Raw genomic sequence first — 20,538 nt, 5'->3', positions numbered from 1 at the left:
TAAATGAGAGTAATATGGCAAAGAAATGAGAATAACTCTACCATTTGATAAATTTCTACATATTGCCAATGCCTATCAGCAATATCCTCTAGTCTCCTAGTATTCTATAACAGCAAAGTATTCTTTATTATTTCATACTTTTCCCTCCTTGCTTGCATTGGCCAATTGATCTTAAATATACAAACAGGTGAGCCTCATGAGGGTATTATTTTATTAGTAAATAAGGAAATCTTGCCCTCCATTTTCTCAATCAGTTATAAAAACGTGCATGCATCTGGAAAACATTATGCTAGGAGAATCAAAACAGACACAAGGAGTCAAACATGGATTGAATGAACTCACATGTGAAATCCAGGAGGCAAACTCAGAGAAGTGCACATAGAATCAAGTTGCCAGAAGCTGGGATGAGTTGGAAATGGGAAATGCTGTCTACCAGGGTGTAAAGCTGCAGTCTTAGATGCTTACTGAGCAGCAGCAATCACAGCTGATCACATTTATTCCTAAATAGCTGCAAGAGCAAACCCTGATGCTAGAGATGCCTCAGTTAAGAGGACACGCTGCTCTTCCAGAGGCTCCGAGTTCAGATCCCAGCACCCACATCAGGCAGCTCACCGCAGCATGGAACTCCACTCCAGCTCCGGAGGGAACTGTACCTCTGACCACATGTGCATATTCCCACACACAAACACACACTTAAACATATATATTTAAACTTAAATCTTTAAAGAATGGATAGATTTTAAGAAGTCTTACTACAAAATATGTTGAGTATGTGAAAAGAGGATATGTTAACAAGATTAAAATCGTCCCATAATCTAAATATATAAATAAAAACATATTGTACCCAATAAACAAATACAGTATTTGTTGATTAAAAATAAAGATTTTAAAAGATTTTTAATTTTCAAAAAGAAACTTTCAGAACTTCAGTACTAGTAAATTTGGGCATATTAAAAAATAATTATTTTTGTATCTTATCATCACTTGTTTCCTTTTCAGCGACTAAGGAACCACATTGTATCTTCATTTATAAATCACCTAAGTTCCTTTCATCTGATTAATTCTCAGCAAGACTCAAGAATCCTAAGTCCAGTCTGAGCTGGAGAGTGAAATGGCTGTGTTCCATCGCTCTGGAAACACTGCCTGGGAGGAACATCCATTACACCACATTTCCCTCCGTTCCAAGATGACAGGCTTTTCTACAGCCACACAGCATTTGAGAGTTGAAGTGACAATAAAGGACTTTAAGGCACTAACGACACAGGGCAGATGGAGCAGGTGACATCTGTAGGTCTGGAAAAGCACTGGGGATAAACCCATCTGTCCTGGACTCTGAGCACTCCTGCCCCTTACAGCAGACAGCTCCGCTCACAAACACAAACTGAGCAGGAGCCGCAGGTCGTCAGTAAGAAGTAATTGTACTAATGCGGTTTCCATGTAGTTAAACCAGGACCTGCAGCCAATGTTTACCATTTACTATTGGTATTCTCCCCAGGAAGAATGTAATTTAAATATCAATCAACTTGCCAGTGTTGTAACTAGCTGGTTAAGGCAAGAAGCACTGAAAATGCACTGAAAGAAGGTAAGAAAGACCACCAGGAGAACCGTGCAGACTGCTTTCAGACTTTTTCTTTATTACTAAGTTTCTAAGTAGTTAAAAATGTGATAAAATTTGTTCTGCCTTACTTAAAAAGAAAAGAAAAGAAACATTAAATACATAGGACTCAGTGATCCTCTCCTAAATGGAAACTATCACACAAAAAGAATGAGCACCAGACTGATTCCGGCCTCATAAAGTTATCACTTTTGGACCTATTCTAATTCTGAAAGTGACTTTAAAAATCTCTTTTCAATAAAAGTCAACATACAGTTTATAATTCAGTGAGGATTTCTCCACACACCACAAATAACTTCACAAAATACTATTACAATTTGAGGTCAATATTATTATCTGTTTATTATTTTCTACTTTAAAATATTATTTCTGCTATGCTGAAATAAGATATAATAATACTAGAATAAATAACAAGAGCCAGCGTGGATCTGCTGAAGATAAAAAGGTTACTTTTAGTGTACTATAACCAATTAAAGTAGTATTTCCAAATACATATTTTTCACTTTTCAGTTCAAAGTGAAAGAACCTCTAGTTAGTCACAGGCCTTCCTTCCCCACTTCTTACCTGGCGGTGGGATCAGAGGTGGAGCGGTGCTGACAGTTGGGGGAGGTGGAAGAAATGGAGGGGGTGGAAGGTGAGTAGGAGGAGCCCCTGGAGGGAAAAATGGAGGCGGCTTGCTGAAATTGTTGTCTACTTCATTGGCAGATCTGTCAGAAAGGACCTAAAATTCAAGCATAATTAATTAGGAAGGTCAGTATAAATGCTCTTATCTAAGTTGAATCTTGTTAAGTTCATTTTTCTACTCTACAAGGTGAAATGAAAGGTGGCTTTATATGCAAGCACACTATGTGATATGTGCTTGTATATATAAGTGAGTATTTATTCACATACTTTCTTCTTAAAATGTTCATACTCAAGGCCTAGGACAAAGAATTAGACCATCAGAACTCTTTCTGGAAGAAGTTATTAAAGCATTTCAAGTTAGAAACAAACACTTCGTAAAGACAATGTAACAAGTACTCTCAGACAATGTTCAAGTACCTGTGTTACCACAGCATAGACCTAGCTGTGAGAAATTCAGATGCTAATAACAGGCCAGGCATTTTAGGACCTAACTTCAACACACAGTGAAGTGTTAAGTGTGTGTCAACACAGGTAGAAAATAAGCAGTTATGAAATGTAAATAAATTTTCATGTGAGCCTCTATTAAAAGCCAAGGTTCCCCTGGAAAAGAGTATAGTGTGGTTGGTGTGACTAGTTAAGAATACACACCACAGGATGACCCAAGCTTACGACAGCAAGCCATGACGGTGACTACCACAGACTGGGACTTCTAACAGTCGAGATTGCAACATGCAACAGCAAAGCCAGCTAATAATAGACACCTCTTGAATTTGTATTAAAATGTATCATTTAAATATATAATTCTTTTTAACTTTTTTTCTATACTTGAGTACAATAATTTTATGGGAGTTCTACTCATAACCTATTAAAACTGGAAACCATTTAAAGAAGTTACAATACTGTAATTGTAGGAAGAAAAAGAACTATCTTCTATTTTTGGAAAAAATATCTTTAAAGATGCTAAGAAGCATAAAAACGCTGAAAAACATGTTGTGTGTACTTTATTGACAATCAACATCTGGGTGGTAGAACTCTAGGTAATATTTCTTCTCTTTTCAATGAGCTTATACAGTATGTTTACAAAAAGGAAAACTTCACTAACAGAAACTGAGAGATTACATATTCTAAATGCAAAGTTTTTCTAATAAATATAAATAAGGCTGATGGTTTTGCATTTAAAATCCCTTTGTAGCACTGAAAGCAACTAACACAGCCTAGCACTAGTGGCTATATGTATATATATTGCCTCAATTAAACCAGTGCAGAACAGTTGATGTTTAAATACGAGACCTGTATATTGCTGTTTTCATTTGCCCGCCGTCTCCCCTCCACTCGGCTGATGGTTATCGTTTGACCAATGACATCAATTGCTCCAGGCAATCTCCTGAAACACAAGAGTTCAATCGAGTCAGTTTCATCTAATTGGTGATTGAAAATTTTTATCTTTATGAAATAGAATCAAATAGTAAATGTTAGGCAAACTGAAATAAAATTCCAACAAATACATCTTTATTTTTCAAATACTCCAAAAGGCTTGAAAAGAAAAAACAGTCATTTTCACACACAAACATACCACATACACTATTTTTTTAGTGATATAGTTCAGGCGTTGAAACATTAGAAGCAAAAAGGAAACCAATTTTTCCTTTCTAGTGACTGTCCTTTAGATAAGCTTATAAGCCTGCCTTACCTGTAGTTTGGTATTTACAATCTCTCTCAAGTTTCAGAGGGCAAGGATAAATGGCCTAACACAAACCACACTGCAAACTTAATAGGAACAGATAGGTTACTTTTTCTCGTTTTTAAATAAGAGCTATTATGGAGTTGAGGAAGCACACAGATGCCCCAAAAGAGAGAGAGAGCTAGATCACTTGCAGAAACAGCTATGAAAAGAGGGCGTGAGAACTGCTTCTCCTTCAGTCCTAACAGCTCAAACTTTAACACTTTGCAGAAGCACAACACTGGGAAACAACAGACCCTTCCAGCTTCCAAGGCAACTCCAAAATGACGAGTAACAACACCTTCTACTTTTAAAATTCTTAGGCTGTTATACCTAAACCCAAGAAGAAACAAAAACAAAACAAAACCACAATACAAAACCTTAATTAAAAGAAAGCCATTAAAGCTTAAATAAACAAAGCAAGTGGATATGTGCTGTATGTGGTAAAACCAAAGCCCAGAATACAGTTAACTGACATAATAATTGGATGGCAAAACCAATCCTCATGCCTGAATCCTTCTAACCCCATGAACTAAGTATGCTTCACTAAGTCACCTTTGAAAACATCAGGACTCTTCTGGAAATAATGCATTAGCAAGTTTGCTTCCAGGAATCATTACTTTACTGCCACACGGATAAAGAGAGCCCATCATTAAAAGTACACGAGGATATCAGAGATGTCATCCAAGTACAAGTTGACATCCTTCACTGTCCTCTAAACAAGACTGAACCATCTAGTTAAAACAAACAAAAAAACAACTCCTCCAGATAAAAACCAATGCCAATAATTACCATTTCTTTCAATGTCCAAGCCTTTCTAATTTTATGCAGATCACTGACTTCCTAGAATTCCAACAAAAGCATCAAGCAAGATGAATGCAACTTAGAGATATTCTGTTTAAAGATTATTTTCATTTTTATTCAGGTGTGTGCAGGTGCTCATGGAGACCAGAAAACAGTGTGGGATCTCGGGGAGCTGGAGTTATAAGCAGCCCAGGATGTGGGAACTGGGAAGAAAACAGCAGTCTTCTGCAAGAGCAGGAACCTCAACTCTGGAGCTATCTCCCCTACTTCCTCCCCGCCCCCACCCCCTCATAGGCCATCTTCCACTACAACTAAGTAAATAACCTAACTTTCACATCTAAGAGAAAAATCCCTCAGACTTGTACCCTCTGCAGACCACTGGTTGCTTCCTGTGAGAGCACATGCCCTCTGCCCTCTGAGTCAACACACTGTCAGAAATGCTCACTTCCCTCACCACTTACGGCCATCAAAACTTCAGTACAACGTCCATCACTTCTAGTCAGAACTCTATTCCCACTGCAGAACTGGTTCCCTCTCCCAGTTTAAAAATTTACTCCCATCAAAAGTACTCTGCCACATTTGTTTGATTCTGCAATTTCGACTGCAAATTCTCTAACTTGATAAAGGCATTCATTGGAAGGTAAGCCTCAATACAAGACTACCATTTCTGTGAGGAGGAAGACAAACTCTCTCACCAGTGATCTCGAGAACTTTCAGCTTTAAAGCCTTCCGGGACAGGAGGCACGCAGCTCTCCAGCTTCACCCTAAATGAGCACAATTAGTTTTCCCAGCTTTAAATGGAGTGATCACAGAGGCCAGACGGCCAGCAGCACGACTGTACAGGCACGCAGCTGGGGGACCAGCCTGCACCGCACACCCTCAGCAGGAACTCCAGAAGGCTGCAGTCACTCCATCATGAGAGCTCCTTGCCCAACTAGTTCACTTTTATCAGAATGAATTTACCATTGTGTTCACGAGTAAATTATGACATATTCATAGATGTACCAACGTAAACAGAAGTCCCTAAGATACAACACAATGGAATAATTTAAAACTCCGTTAGTCCCGAGTCACAATACGGGAATACACTGAATCACGTTAGTTCCTGTGTCCCCATTAACCTCCACACTCCATCATCCTTAGGATTAAACCCAGGGCCTCATGGACACTAGGTAAGTCCTCTACCAGCTCTCCCTGAAAACCTCAGAGGATAGTTTATTGCATGCAAGCCATTTCACAGTGCCTCACTGCAAGAAGAGCTGCTCTAAGTCAGATGTCAACATAGTACATGTAGGCTAACTGCGCAACCAAACCTCTGCAGTAAGGTTGAGTCAGCCACTGCTATTATCACAATTCTTAATGTTAGACTCAACTATATGGTAAAAAGCAGAGAGAGAGAGAGAGAGAGAGAGAGAGAAACGAACCACCCTGGATACCTGAGTTTATCCACAGTGTAAATAGGCTCTTGTTCATAAGAGTTTCCATCCTGTAAATATCCAACACATATGAAAACATCTCTGAAATCAAATTAAAATATCTTTATTTTGATGATTTCAGTGTCCCAGAAAGAATTGAAGGGCTGCTAACAAAGATACAACTGGAATGTCTCACCGGCAACTAAGGTGATTTGCTAATCACCATCCTAAGTCTGTGTCTAAGCTGCCCCACTTTCAGCTGCAAGGCAAAGGTATCCCAAGTGCCCAGCTCTTTAGTGTGTAAATAGCCATAAAGCATCAGTTTGCAGATTGCTTGCTTATAATTCTAGAACTTGTATTAACTGAGTACATTAGTTTTATTTCTAACTCATAACTTATGACACAACAACTATTTTTCACATTTTTACATATGAGAATATGGAGCAAAACTGTACCCTGTGAATGCTTTATGGGAGAAAGTAGGATAGATGTAGTAATCCTTACATTTTATTGGCAATAAAACATACAAGAAATGTGTTTTGCCTAAGCAACCCAGAACACACATACTATACTTAAAAAATGGAGTCTTGTAAAATGATGCTTAGAATAAAGGAAAAGTAGAATATTAAATCTGATATGATTTCATTATAAAAAGCATAACACATGACACAAAATCAAAACTACTACTTAGAACCACAAAACTGACCGTAACTGAGACGTGAATTACAACCATAAGCTTTGAAAAGTGCCAAAATCAGATGAAGTTTGCAGTATCTGTGTAACAAAAACAGAAGTGGATTTCACAGCTACGTTCCCGAATGCCCAGTGCCGTGTGAAGTGTAGCAGTACGAGGCCCAATAAAGCCAGGGGAGTACAACAGGTGACGCTTCATCAAGGGAAGAGCAAGTGTTCTAACTAACACATGTAGCTTTCCAGAAGACCAAGAGATCCCAAACATAAGTAAATATATGTGGACGTATGTAAAATGCAGACAAGAGACCATTGTGCAAATCAAGTTTACAAATGAGTTATTGCTACAAAGAAAATCCAGAACATTTTCTAGCTTTGTATTTCTGAGGGTTTTTTCATAACAGAGTTTCTAATAAAAATTGCACAGCAGACATTTCAAAGATTTATTCTCTAAAAAATAGCATTTGAAATCTTTTCATATTAAAATTTAAATTTATTTATTTTATATGTATATTTTTTCCTGCATGCTTGTCTGTACACCATGTGCATGTCTGGTGCCTATAAAGGTCAGAAGAGGTGGGCTGATCTCCTGGAATTAGAGTTAAATAGTTGTGAGCCTCCATATGGGTACAGGAAACTGAACCCCAGTTCTCTGCAAGAGCAACAAGTGAGCTTAAGCAATGAGCCAACTCTCCAACCCCCAGCTTTTAAATTTTTCATATTCCCAAATGACAGATAGATATAGCTGGTGAGGTGTCTCAATCAGGTCATACAGTCGTATGGCTGTAACCTCTCACAAGAATGAACTAACACAGATGAACATACGTGCATGAATGGGAGTGAGGCACATTCTAAATGCTGTGAAGAGCACAAGCCAAGAGAAAGAATGTAGAGAAAGTTCTACTGCAGAAGTAGCTACCATCGGCTTGTAAAAGAAGACGCATTCTGAAAGACCCTTCTGAAAGTGGTTGGTAATTAAGAGGGAGAAAATATAAATCAAATAAACATTATAAAGGACTCTATGAGGCTCTAAATGTTAACCAATGCCAGTTCTCAGCATAGCTGCATCAGTTGTTCTACCACAAACTCCATTACAAACAAGTATTTGATGTGATCTTTCAGGCAAGCCAGAATCAGCCCTCTAGGTCAACTTGGGCACCAATGTTACGGGTTAGGATAAATATACATTATACACTACATCAAATTATTTAAAATTCTGAATTGTATTTAATTGCTAATATGAAAAATATCATTCTACTTGATTCCAGATCTAACGTTAAAATAATTTCAATTTCTCTTGATTCTACATATAAAATTGGTGTCATTTAAGTATAACCAGAATTTGCCATGAAGACTATTAAGATACTTTTTTTTACATTTACAAAAAGCTTCTGTGTATTTTGCTGGGCATGGGCTTTATTTAATGTGTTTGGGTGTTTTGTGTGCATGGATGTCTGTGCATCACATGAATGCCTGGTGCCCGTGGAGGTCGGGAGAGGGTATCAAGTGCCTGAAACTGACTCTGGAAACTAAACCTGGGTCCTCCGCAGTAAGTGCTCTTAGCCACAGAACCATCTCTTCAGCCCTCAGTGTTTTTCATTCTTACACCAAAAAATGCAACCAAACAAAACTGTTCTGAAATTTTTTTTTACCTTATTAGTTATTAGGCTGATAGGGTATTTTTAAAAAGCCATACAGACTTTTGACTTTTTTGTTTTTGTGTTTGCTTTTATTCCGAGACAGGGTTTCTCTGTATAGCCTTGGCTGTCCTCCCCTCTCCTTACAAAGAGAGGATGGCCAAGAACTCACATCGATCTGCCTACCCCTGCCTTTTGAGTGCCGATTAAAGGTGTGCGTGCACGACCACGCCCAGCAACTTCTGACTTTTTAAAAAGTCAACATACCGCCTTTGACACATGAAGAACTTATTCTTTTCTAACAGTGAACCTCCAATTAACTAGAAACACTTACAATTCACTAAGAATATATAATACAAGGAAAAAACCCAAACTATAAAAATTGAATTTTATTTTGCTTTTTGTAAAATGCTACAATCAAAAGCATCTGCCACAATTTATATATCTAAAAGTTTTATTACAAGCAAACCACTACAAGATTATTAGCACATGATTTAGACACAGGAAGACAGCATACAATTCATCAACAACAACATGAAACAAAACCAAAGAACAAAATCAGCCCTTGTTTGATTCTCAAAGCGTCCGCTAAAGTTATCCTGGTCTGTACTTCTACGCCATGCATTAGACATCATCGCTCATACTAACTGCTGTTGGCAGTGCACTTTCCATGGACAGCACGACTCACTGTGTCTGTTGGGAATGACATTTCCCCATGTCACGGGCACATGGTATACATTATAGTATGTGTCTATGGCTGTACACATTGTATGTCCAAAATTTAGAACACAAATAAAAATTCTATTGATAGTGGGATCACACGCAACTCGTAAGTAAGAGAAGCAGCACAACACAGGACAGCTGACAGACACTCACTGACAGAGCAGGCTCACACGGGGTGGCTGGAAGGGGTGAGAAACATTCTGTGGAGTCAAACTGTACAAGTCCCAAAACTTAGCTCAGAAAGTTACATTTCATGCATAAGCAGTGAAAAAACAGCTGGGAATACCATGAAAGGATGAGTAGAAACAAATCATTAACATGCACCAAGGGGGAGAGGAAATAGGTTTAGAACACCCATTAGTGTGGTTCAATGTAACAGTGCTTTAATATAAAAAGCCAAAAGGATGAACAAGACACATGCTAGCTCTCAGTAAAATACCTAAGTGCACCCTGAGAAGTGTCATGGGGAGGGAGGTATGGTACAGTCTCAAAACTTGTTATCGCATTATATATACCAAGAGACAATATAGTACCAATAATGTAAACATGAGCAAGTAGCCAATGTTTAAAGCAGCCTTACCTTAGATCGGGTGACTCGGCCCTCCCATATCGATCCTGCCACTTCCCAACGCTTGAACTGGCTTTCCTGGAGGCAGTACTTGTCTGAGACTGAGAAGAGGTGCTGTTTCTGGTGAGATAAATTTTCTGTGTTTTTTCTTACATACTGTTGTCTCTAACCCCCCCTGTTCTGTTTATTTTGTCCTTGGCATGCTTTTTCTAAAAGGGTTTGACATGTTCCTATAGTACCATTCTTTTCAAGACATAAAACACCTGTAGTGAAACTGACTCCTGGAGGCACTTATTAGATGTGTTATCAATAGCCTAGTAACTCTAGAATATCTTAAGAAACTTTTCAACATAGTATGGTGTCAAGATGCAGAAATGAAAACAAACAAACAACAAACAAACAAAGAGTATGTCCAAATAATCAAAAGCCAAATTTCTGTACCCTTATGAGTTAATATCAATTTCTGCCATTTCACAAAATCTCACACATAACTGCTCCTCAAAACCTTATAAAAGTACTGTTAGTACAACTAGTTAACAGTAGTACCCTGATATCTTTCTTAAAAACCTATGATAAATTGAAATATAATTTCAAAGTAACAACTCGTCCCAAGTAATTTTCCAAAGCGATCGTATCTTCAGTGACATGCTCCATAAGAAGTTCCGTGAGGCACATGGCACATGTAGTTCTAGCACAGGCTACAAGGGAAGGCTGAGGCAGGGAGACCACAAGTTGGCTACACAGGAAGACTCTGTCACAAATAAGTTCACTATTTATAATCTTGCCATTCCTGTAAATGATCAATGTTCTTTCAAAACTGCTAAAAATATACACGTTTCTAAGTCTACTTCTGAAAACAGATACAGGAAGGATGAACTACAAAGGAACTGAGATGAATCTGTCACCACCACTAAAGAAATAAAAGAGTGCTAGGTGTGGTGGCGCGCGCCTTTAATCCCAGCACTCAGGAGGCAGAAGTAGGTGGATCGCTGTGAGTTAGAAGCCAGCCTGGTCTACAAAGGGAGTCCAGGACAGCCAAGGCTACACAGAGAACCCCTGTCTTGAAAAACTGAAAAAATACAAGAGTGATAGATCCATATGTACTGTTGGATGGCCCTGACTTTGGTCTATGTTCAATGTTTTACATATACAAAAAGAGAAATTCTATCTGTCATGGAGGAAAAATAATGTTAAAAGTGAATAGACCAAAAGATCCAAGTAATACATTAAATGACTAATAGCGCTGTAAATGTTTGCTGTAGGCATAAGGTTATTGTGTAGTTTAAATTTTGATTTCCTGTCTAAATGCTATGTAAACTCTGCTCCACAACTGTCCCTGTTATGCCAATAAAGCAGCTTACAGCGCAGGGTTTCAGCCACCAGGAGGTCAAGGAAGATCAGGAGGAAAAGGAAGATCAGGAGGAAAGAGCTGGAGCCCAGGAAAGCTATAAAGTGCAAATATCACTGGGATGCTTGCTGGGAGTGAGACAAAGTAGCATAAAGGGTTAAAGAGCAGAGTTAAACTGCTCAGAGTGTATTGTGTTGTAAAGACTCTCAATTACCTGTGTGATAGCCGGGCTAAGAAATGAGCTAAGAGGACCAAACACTGCTTTATAAAAATAACCTCAGCCGTTTGCCATCATTCTCAGTCTACAACAGAATAGAAAGAACTGCTAACAATCCTGAACTCTGTATCGTGTGTGTGTGTGTGTGTGTGTTTTAATGGCTAAGCAGACATTCCAAATCTATGAAGCCTGCATTGATTGTCAATCAAATGAGTATTGTAAGAAGCTGTTGGGAGCCAGATTCTCACTATGAGAAAAAATGGTCACAACATGGACTAGTTCCAAGAAAGAGAGCACACTGTGATTGGTGTCAAACTGGACGTAAAAGAAACATTATTTCATGACTAAACTTTATTTAAAACTATGCAAGTGACACTCATGCTGAAACTGCCATCTGTTGTTGTATAGTGTGAAGAGGCCCTAGAAGTAACTAATGGCAGCCCAGTTCAATGACACAGCTACCAGCCTGACCTTGCTTTTAATTTTAACTCCCTGCTAAGAGGAGTAAACGTCTTGAGAAGAAATCGGAAAGTACAAGATAAGCTCGGAACACCTTGCTAAGGCCAGAAAGTAGAGCTCAGCCTACATACACGCACACATACACCCCAAGATCAACTCGGAAGACATCCCCACTGGTCAAATTTGGAAAATCTGACACATCAAAACCAACTGCAGCACATATAAAAATCCCACGTAAGAGTCACACCATAAATACAAATGAGTCATGCCTATAAGCCGCACACACGTGTTCTTTCACACACAAGGATTAATGCATTTAGTGAGGCATGTTGGCAATGCCAGCACTGGAGAGGGTGAGGTGGAAAAGACTGAGTTTAAGGCTAGCCTAAGCTACATAATAAATATCTCCTCCTGGCCCCCAAAAGTTGAAAAACAGGAGAAGGAGTGATGGCTCCGTGGTTAAGACTACTTGCTGCTCTTTCAGACAACCCAAAGTTTGGTATCTAGCCTCCGTGTGTTGGCTTACTACCGCCTATAACTCCATTCCAAAGGATCCAGAACCCTCTTCTTGCCTCCTCAGGAACCAGATACATACATGGTACATGCACATGCATGTAGGCAAAACACTTATACATATAAAGTAGGAACAAATAAGACCAGGTATACGGCTCAGTGGTTAAGGGCAGTGAAGGCTCTTCTAGAGCATCTAGGTTTGAGTCTTAGCACCACATGGCAGCTTACAGCCCTGTCTGCTCCAGAGGGTCCAACACTCTCTTCTGGCCTCTGTAGGCGTCATGTATACATGTAGTGCACAGACTTACATGCAGCCAAGACGTCCAGTCACATTAAAAGGATAATTTAAACTAAACTTCAAAAGTTAATCACTGTTTTACAGACATTATAGTAGCAACTCTAAATTTAAACGAGTGCTGGAGTTCTAAGGGGGTTAGGACATTTGTACCTAGTTTCTTTGCAAAATTACTTTTCTTTTTTTCTTATTTTCTTTCTTTTTCTTTTTTCTTTTTGGTTTTTCAAGAAAGGGTTTTTCAGTTACACAGAGCCCTGACTGTCCTGGACTCTCTTTATAAACCAGGCTGGCCTCAAACGCACAGAGATCCTCTTGCCTCTGCTTGCTGAGTGCTAGGATAAAAGTCATGTGCCACCATGCCTGGCTCTACTTTTCTTTTTAAAATGGTGCTAGGGATGAGATCAGGGGCCTTGCACATGGCAGGGCAGGCAGTTTTTCTAAAACTCAGCAATATCTCTAATGCAAAAGTTACTTACTAAATACAAAGGGGCAAACAGGAACTTGATGCAGAACCAGAAAGGCATCAGCACAAGTATCCAACTAGATTTACCATCCTTAATAAAAGCGGGGCAAACTGGCGGGAATCATCTCGAGGCCATGCACTGTGCACTGAAGAAAAGACAGCATCACTCACACGGTATTCTCAAAGCACAGCTCCATCAAGCAGTAAGGAGGGATTTGCAAAGTCAGACTGAAGGACCATCTATAAAACAATGGATCACACCCTTCTAAAATTCAGTGTCTCAAAATACAACAGAAGGCTGAGAAGCCGCTCTACATGATAAACACCTAAGGAGAGAGAACACTCAGATGAATGGCCCTGGACTAAGGTCAAAATTGAGAAGAAAAGAACTTTAGTAAAGGACAATATTGGGATAACGGGTAAAATTGATGACCTGGGTATTAAATAAAAGTATCAATTTTGTACTAGATTGTCCTGACTTTGATAACTGTGCCCTATTCACAGTTATGTAATAAAGCATCTGTCCACGGTCCTCAGAAATACAAGGTGAAGTGTTTAGAGGTTAAGAATATACTGCATCCGATGGTTACTGTCCAAATTAGCATCCAAACAGTTAAGAGAGAACAGTCTTCTTAAGAAGCAAACACAACATGTTAGGACCTAGTGGACTGTGCGGATGGAGTTCTCCATACCTTACACACAACTCTGAAGTTTGAATGCTTGTAAAAACAAAACAGTAAAAAAATGAAAACAAGAAGACAGGAACAGTAAAGTTTTCCCAATCTACAAGCTGGTTTACAACAATAGACTGTATTTGTAAAACCTTACTTATCAAGATGTAAATTCATATCACTTTTCTATAGATATGTACTTCAAAAGAAAACAAATATGAAAACGTGTAAGGATCACACGAAGCATTCTGATATAGTGAACGCAGAGCTTAAGTATGTACCATGCCCATTAATGCGAAATTTATGAAGTTCTCGGTAAACATCTACCTTATAACTAAGGCAACCTAAGAATCTAGCAATGGAAGACAGTACTTAGGCCAGTATCACAGATCATTACTCTTAAATACCTGTTTTATGTCTCAATACCAACAACATCATCTTTCCCCTAAACTCAATAAAAATTATTTCCAAAGATTCTAACCAAAATCCATATATATAAAATGACCACCCACACACACTTTTAAAGGAAATATTTTACAATGATTCTAAGAGCCTGTATTTGATTAACTGAAGATGAATCTAGAAAACCCATTTCCCTAACGAGCAATGAGTGCACTGTCCTCTGTATTCAAAAGTAACGACAACAGCATGTTAAGTATGCGTCTACTATCTATCAGTTGCAATTACTCTTATCTTCTTAGGTAGTGATGGACCCGCTCATCTTCCCATCCTTCTTTCACCTGTTTTTTTTTTTTTTTTTCTGTCCCTTACCATCCTTTTCATCCCATCTCTTTTTATGCATATCTTCCAATGCTTTTATATCTATTGAAAGCCACAGTCATTACTACTATCACCCCCTGAGTACATGCTCACTTTTGGGCCCTCTATCCCTTAGTTATGCCCAGTACAACTTCCACCACTGTGAAATCCATAGCTAGGCTTCATGAACACATCTAAAGTATGTTTAGACCATGGCATCAATCTAACAAACAAACTGGAACCCAGAGCTTCTCTCTTTATGCCATTAACTTTTCATTTTACGAAGTCATTTCCATCAGCATATAAAAACATAATTTCTCCCATTTTGAAATGTACCCACCCTGTGCTTTCCTCCAGGTACTGCCAAGTGATCCTAGTCATTTCCCCCACTAGTTTATTCACCTACTCCAAAGAGATTATCTCAGGCTTCTCTTCCCAAACACTCCATTCTACCTAGTCTGTATATTATTTTGCTAGGAAAAAAATGTTAGCAACTTGAAGAGACTGTCTCACTGTTCTCACCACACCCCTGCCTGCCTACTGTTGTTTTTTCCCTAGGCATCTGCTGTACTCTCCCGCAAGGGTCCCTGCTCCTACCTTTATCCACTCTATATGACGGTCTTAGTAAAGAAACTAAGTTGAGACGTGAAGGCCCCACATACCGCACACTCTCTAGTCACTGAGTTGTTTGCTGCCCATGCATGTCATACCCTGCTCCCTTTGGCCTCACTAAGAACACTGATCTACAACTGCCCCTCTCCTTTCTTTTTTGTCATTAATATTTCTAGTTAACTCACTCCCAAGTATACAACATGCTGCAATTTATTTTACCTTCAAAACCTGACCCCATACTTCCCTCATTCTACGGTTCTAGCACCACAGACAAAAGAAAATAGTCCTTAAAAATTGTCCATAGTTTTGCTTTACAATTCCTTCTACTTCTGTTTTGAGACAGTCTCTCTCTATGTAGTCCTGGTTGTCCTGGAGTTTATTATCTAGACCAGACTGACCTTGAACTCACAGAAATCCACCTGCCTCTGGCTCTAGGCCTCCTGGGGGCTGGGATTAAAGGTAGCTCTTGTTTCTACTGAAGCCATCCAGAAGCCTTTTCAGTCTACCTGTACGTTTTCAATGTACATAATTTTGGTCAGGATCACCAATGACCTTCACACCTAGAATCCAACAGACATTTGGTTTTTATCTTCTTGACCAACTAATCATTACTGTTTGACAGTTGATCACCCTACACAATAGCTTTTATCATATGCCTTATTGGTCCTTTTTACGGATTTCCATTTATTTCTTTTAGTATCTCAAGGCTCTGTCCTCTCACCACTTCTTGATTAAATTTAACACCTTCACTTTAGAGCCCATGAGAACAGTGACCAGTGTCTCAGGTTTCTGTCTCCAGCCAATACTCTTCCCCTAATCCCACGGCCACATATCCAACTTTCACTTTTCATACTGAATAGGCAGCTCAACTTCTAGTCCCTTAATTGAATGCTTCATCTTCTCCCTCTGAAAGCCACTCCTCCTGTAGTCTTTCTCACCTCTCAAACCACAATCCAGTTATTACACTTGTGTTGAGCAAGAGAAAATCCTTGAATTCATTGATAACTTTTCTCTATAATCTACAGCCAAGCAACCCAGACATGCCACTGCAAGACCCCCAGCAGCTAACTGCTCTGACCATTCTACGACCACCTTGGTCCAGGATACCATTACCCCTTGCCTAGATACTTGCTGCAATGTCTTAGACCTGATCCCCATTCCGAGCACAGTTCACGCTGTAGCTGTTCTTAGGAAACCAGCTAAACTGAGACTTAAATAACCTCAGTCAGATGATGACATAGGCCCACTGTGGTTCACCATTCATTTCAAATAGAGAAAAACACAAAGCTTTTGTATCACAAGATCCAATACAATTTAGCATGCCCTCCCCCCACCCCCAAAAGGGAAAGCAAAAGGAAATAAAGACTCCAACAACGGATCAATAAATACCTAGAGAATGTTTTCATGTGACAAACATTGTGTGCAACATTTTATAAGACTTAGCGCGCATGACACATGTGGCTAGACTATAAGTGAAGTGCCATGATTACACTTCACCAACTAGGAAATGCAGATCTAACAAAATTAGAGAATCTGCCCACAGACACTCAGTTAGTAAACTGCCGAGCTGGAATATAAATTCCAGAAATCTAAGTCCAGATTTCAACCTTTTAGCAAAACTCTAAAGCAGAACACACATAAACCCAATGATTCAAAGTTGCCATTTTATACAAATCCAAAATCCAAAAGAATACTATCTGTTAAGGAATCAGTACTCCTTAGCCTCTATACACTGTTTAACCAAATGCTTTATGAAATGTCATCCAGTTCAAATAACAACATTTGAGATACCTCTACATTGGTATCTGTACATTGAAATCCTGGCTTACTTTTAAATGTTGCCATTTGGATTAAAGCGCGAAGAATCTTTATCTTAGCTGGTCATGGGAGCACATGCCATTAATACCAGCACCTGGGAGGCAGAGGTAGGCAGATCTCTGTGTTTCTGAGGCCACCGTGGTCTATACAGCAAGTTCTAGGTCAGCCAGGACCACAAATGATGGGACCCTGTCTCAATCCCACCTACCCACCCACCCCAAACAAACCAGACTATTTTAGTTAGAGACGAGCCTTATGCTTCTTTACGGTCTCTTCCTCCATTAGTGTACTGTGAAGTATAATTTCTGGTAACAGCAACAAACTGTAGACCAAACGAAAAGAGGTAACTAGAGTAAAGCTTTAAGCAAGCGACAGAGGTAAACAGGGTAACAGAGAACTGCAATAGCTGAGCTGACTTATCTCAGGCCCAGGCTTGTTACCTTCATCTAATTCAAGCCTCAAACTTGCCTGGTCTTCATTTATTCCTCATTTTCCTTGTCACACTTGAGTGAATCGGACTTTTTTTGTTGTTGCTGTTGCATAATTACTACTCCTATCTAGTATTTTATAAACACAAAATTGGGTATTATGTGAAAGCAAAGAAAGTCATGGGAATTTTATGGATGAAATTTCTATCACTTCTTTTACAAAAATACCTTTAAGTCTACAGATGAAGTCCAACAAATCAATGTAAGAACACTCTCCACAGCGAGCAGCATGACCCGTGCGCACAGCTGTGTGGGCGACCACTCTAACATACACCACGCTTCATCGCTTGCGCGCTCAGGTGTCCTGCTTAGGGTAGAATACGCACCCCACAGAGCTTTTATAGTCTGTTCAAACTAAAAGTGGAGTGAGTAGTGTTCCAGTGTGTGTTGGTACAACACAGGAGCCTTCACACAGCACAGACGCAGCACCAAGACCCCAAGGCTGGGACGTGACTGTCCAACTCACCTGCTTGGTGGCAGGCCGGTCTTGAACAACGATGGCGGAGAAGTGAACTCAGCTTTTGTAGATGGAAGTGCTGCTTCTTTCTCTGAATTTCCAGTTCGCCCTTGCTGTACCTTCAAAGAGAAAACTGGGTCACTACCCGCTTAATTCAACAGAACGCTCAAGCACCAGGCACTTTAAGTCTGTGACGTCTGATCTCAAGTGAAATGAAGAATGCACCATGCCTGGATAGTTACTAAAAGGGACTTATCTGAAATTAGCATTAGGTGGAAGGCATCAAAGATGGATTTAAGAATCAAAATGTTCCATTCACTAAAATGCTCAGTTTAACACTTAAAAGCCTCAATAAACTGTAACTCTTAGAGACTCATAAATTGTTCATGAGCAAGTAAATGAATCTAGGATATACTTGGTTATAACTCTATGTTTCTGATTTCAAGAAAAGCCTTGAAGACTTTTCCCGTCTGTACTCACTAGCTTTCCTAGCCATTCTGATCAGTTTCAGACAGTGATTTGGTGTAACACCAATGGAAAGAATCCACTCTCGGAAATCGAACTGGTGTCCAACTAAACACTCCACACCTACTGACTAATATTTATGGTCCTGGAAGGTACTCTGCCACTACCAGATGAGAAAGAAACCATCAATATTACCCAGCTACAAACCCTATTACATCCAAAAGCCACCAGCCTGCAAGATATACTGGTAAAACAGTGGCACAAATGTTATAGGAGCAATCAACCCCTTTTAAAATTAGATTTAAGGCCTACTCCACGGGATGGAGCCTATATCTGACACCATTAAAGGGACCAAGCACTGGGGACTTAACTAGGTCATGGGCTTCAGGGCGAAACCTACCACTCTTATGCTGCTAAAAGAACACAGCAATAAAATTACTCCTAATGCCACACTGCTTCTATACTCACAGTTCAGAGTAACACTTAACACTCATCAGAGCAGCTTACTACAGTACATGGTCATTAACACAGAGACCGATGACTGAATAATGTGCAGAGAGCAAGAGGCTTTGAAATGCTCAGTCTTAAGCAGGATGTCTTTATCAAAGCCCTCCCCTCAATCATCAGGAACCTATGCAGAAGAAGCCAGAAGACTCTAAGAACCAGAGGTCATGAACGATTCCAAGGAAAGAGCGTCATCCAGACACAACAGGACTGATGCACATAAGAACTCAGAGACTGTGAGAGCATGCATAAGACCAGCAAGGATTCAAACCAGACAAATACCAGCATGGAGAAGGAAAGTGGACATAACATTCCACCCCTAACCAAGAAGCTATTTGCAGTTGATATCTGTGGTGAAAAGGAAAACGTTCTCCAACTGAGTGTCTGTCACTGGGTGTACCAACTATATGATAGGCCAGGCCCCGTGCCCAGGAACCAACCAATACAAAACAGCCTACATTCCTTCTTGTACATTTTTTTGTTTTGTTTTGGCATTTTTGTCTTATAGGTTTTTGTTTTGATTTTTTTTTTTTTTTTTAAAGATGATGGAGAAAGAAGAAAACAGAACACAAAGTTGGGTGGATAGAAGGATCTGGGAGGGGAAATTATGCATCAAAATATATTGTATGAGAAGAATTTTAAATTGAAAATACATCCTTAGCTTACCACCAGTAAGAGTATGTGTACCATGCCGGCCTACACACCTAGGCACACGAGACCAGCCATCTGTCTCCTTACAACCCTCCCTCTTTGGGTTAACTCAGAAGCCATGGAGATTTACGTTGTAATTTCGAAGGCTTACTATTACTAGGTGATCACACCTGCTGTTACCAGGGATTTATTACTCAGGTGTGGCCTGTTCTCTCCGCTGCAGTGTGCTCCTATTTTAGTGCTGTTCTACTCACTTCCCACCTTAAAAAAATCAAGTTATTAAAGTTGCTCCATGCTTAAAATAGTATCATGCCTAGTATTTTAGGCCCTATTTAAATTCTATTATCATGCTCCATCTAAACTTAGAGTCATTCTCCTTTCTCATGAAGCAAGAAACACAGAAATGTCAGATAATGATTGGCATACTTCATTTCAATCAATTTGATTTTAGAAATCATCTATCTGCCAAGTCATCAGTATCACGCAAACAAAAACATCTTTATGCACTTAAGTTACTAAGAGTCAGATCTCTGACCTGAAAGTCCCTTCCCTGAGGACTAACTTTCATGGTAGCAGAGGGCATCATTCAAGCTTCCAAGGGAGGGAAGCAAACAATAGTCCTAGCCAGCTATGATGCTCACAAAACACACCATCTGCACAGCATGATAACCGGGAGGGTGCAACACGGCATGCAAACCTTGACTGTAACCAAGAGCTGTCTATTTGGAGTTAAAGCCTGCTCAACAAGAGGGAAACAATGCTTGGTACTGGAAAGAAAAGCCAAGCGCCCAGGGCTAGTAGAGTCATGGGTGTTGAAGGAGAACCCTTCACTTTATTAACCCAGCCTAATTGCTAACTACATTTTAAATATTTATTCTTATGCCCAAAGATAAACATAGTTTTCACTCCTTATCAAAGGAACTTCTCTTTGCAGCAGAAGACCACCATTGTAAAAGCCACACAGATCAAATACAGCAAGCAAAAGGTCACATAGTACCCAGTCCCATTGTCTACAACACAAT

At 39.5% G+C, this 20,538-nt stretch overlaps 1 protein-coding gene across 14 annotated transcripts in view; it reads right to left on the bottom strand.

Annotated features, from left to right (window-relative positions):
• The window catches only part of Fip1l1 (factor interacting with PAPOLA and CPSF1), a 64,600-nt gene that overhangs the window by 24,818 nt on the left and 19,244 nt on the right, over positions 1-20,538 (bottom strand). For 7 of the 14 annotated variants that reach the window (XM_051170292.1, XM_051170289.1, XM_051170287.1 and 4 more), the window contains 4 exons: positions 17,906-18,015; positions 9,809-9,916; positions 3,530-3,623; positions 2,180-2,336 (listed from right to left, as the gene is read on the bottom strand). In XM_051170292.1, coding sequence (XP_051026249.1) covers positions 2,180-2,336; positions 3,530-3,623; positions 9,809-9,916; positions 17,906-18,015 — 469 coding nt within the window. The remainder of the gene's footprint in view (positions 1-2,179; positions 2,337-3,529; positions 3,624-9,808; positions 9,917-17,905; positions 18,016-20,538) is intronic. The other 7 variants (XM_051170295.1, XM_051170291.1, XM_051170285.1 and 4 more) reach the window with 1 other exon arrangement.

The sequence above is a fragment of the Acomys russatus genome, chromosome 28 (assembly GCF_903995435.1).
Source record: "Acomys russatus chromosome 28, mAcoRus1.1, whole genome shotgun sequence".
NCBI classification, from domain to species: Eukaryota; Metazoa; Chordata; class Mammalia; order Rodentia; family Muridae; genus Acomys; species Acomys russatus.
This window is presented reverse-complemented; position numbering and strand designations above follow the sequence as displayed.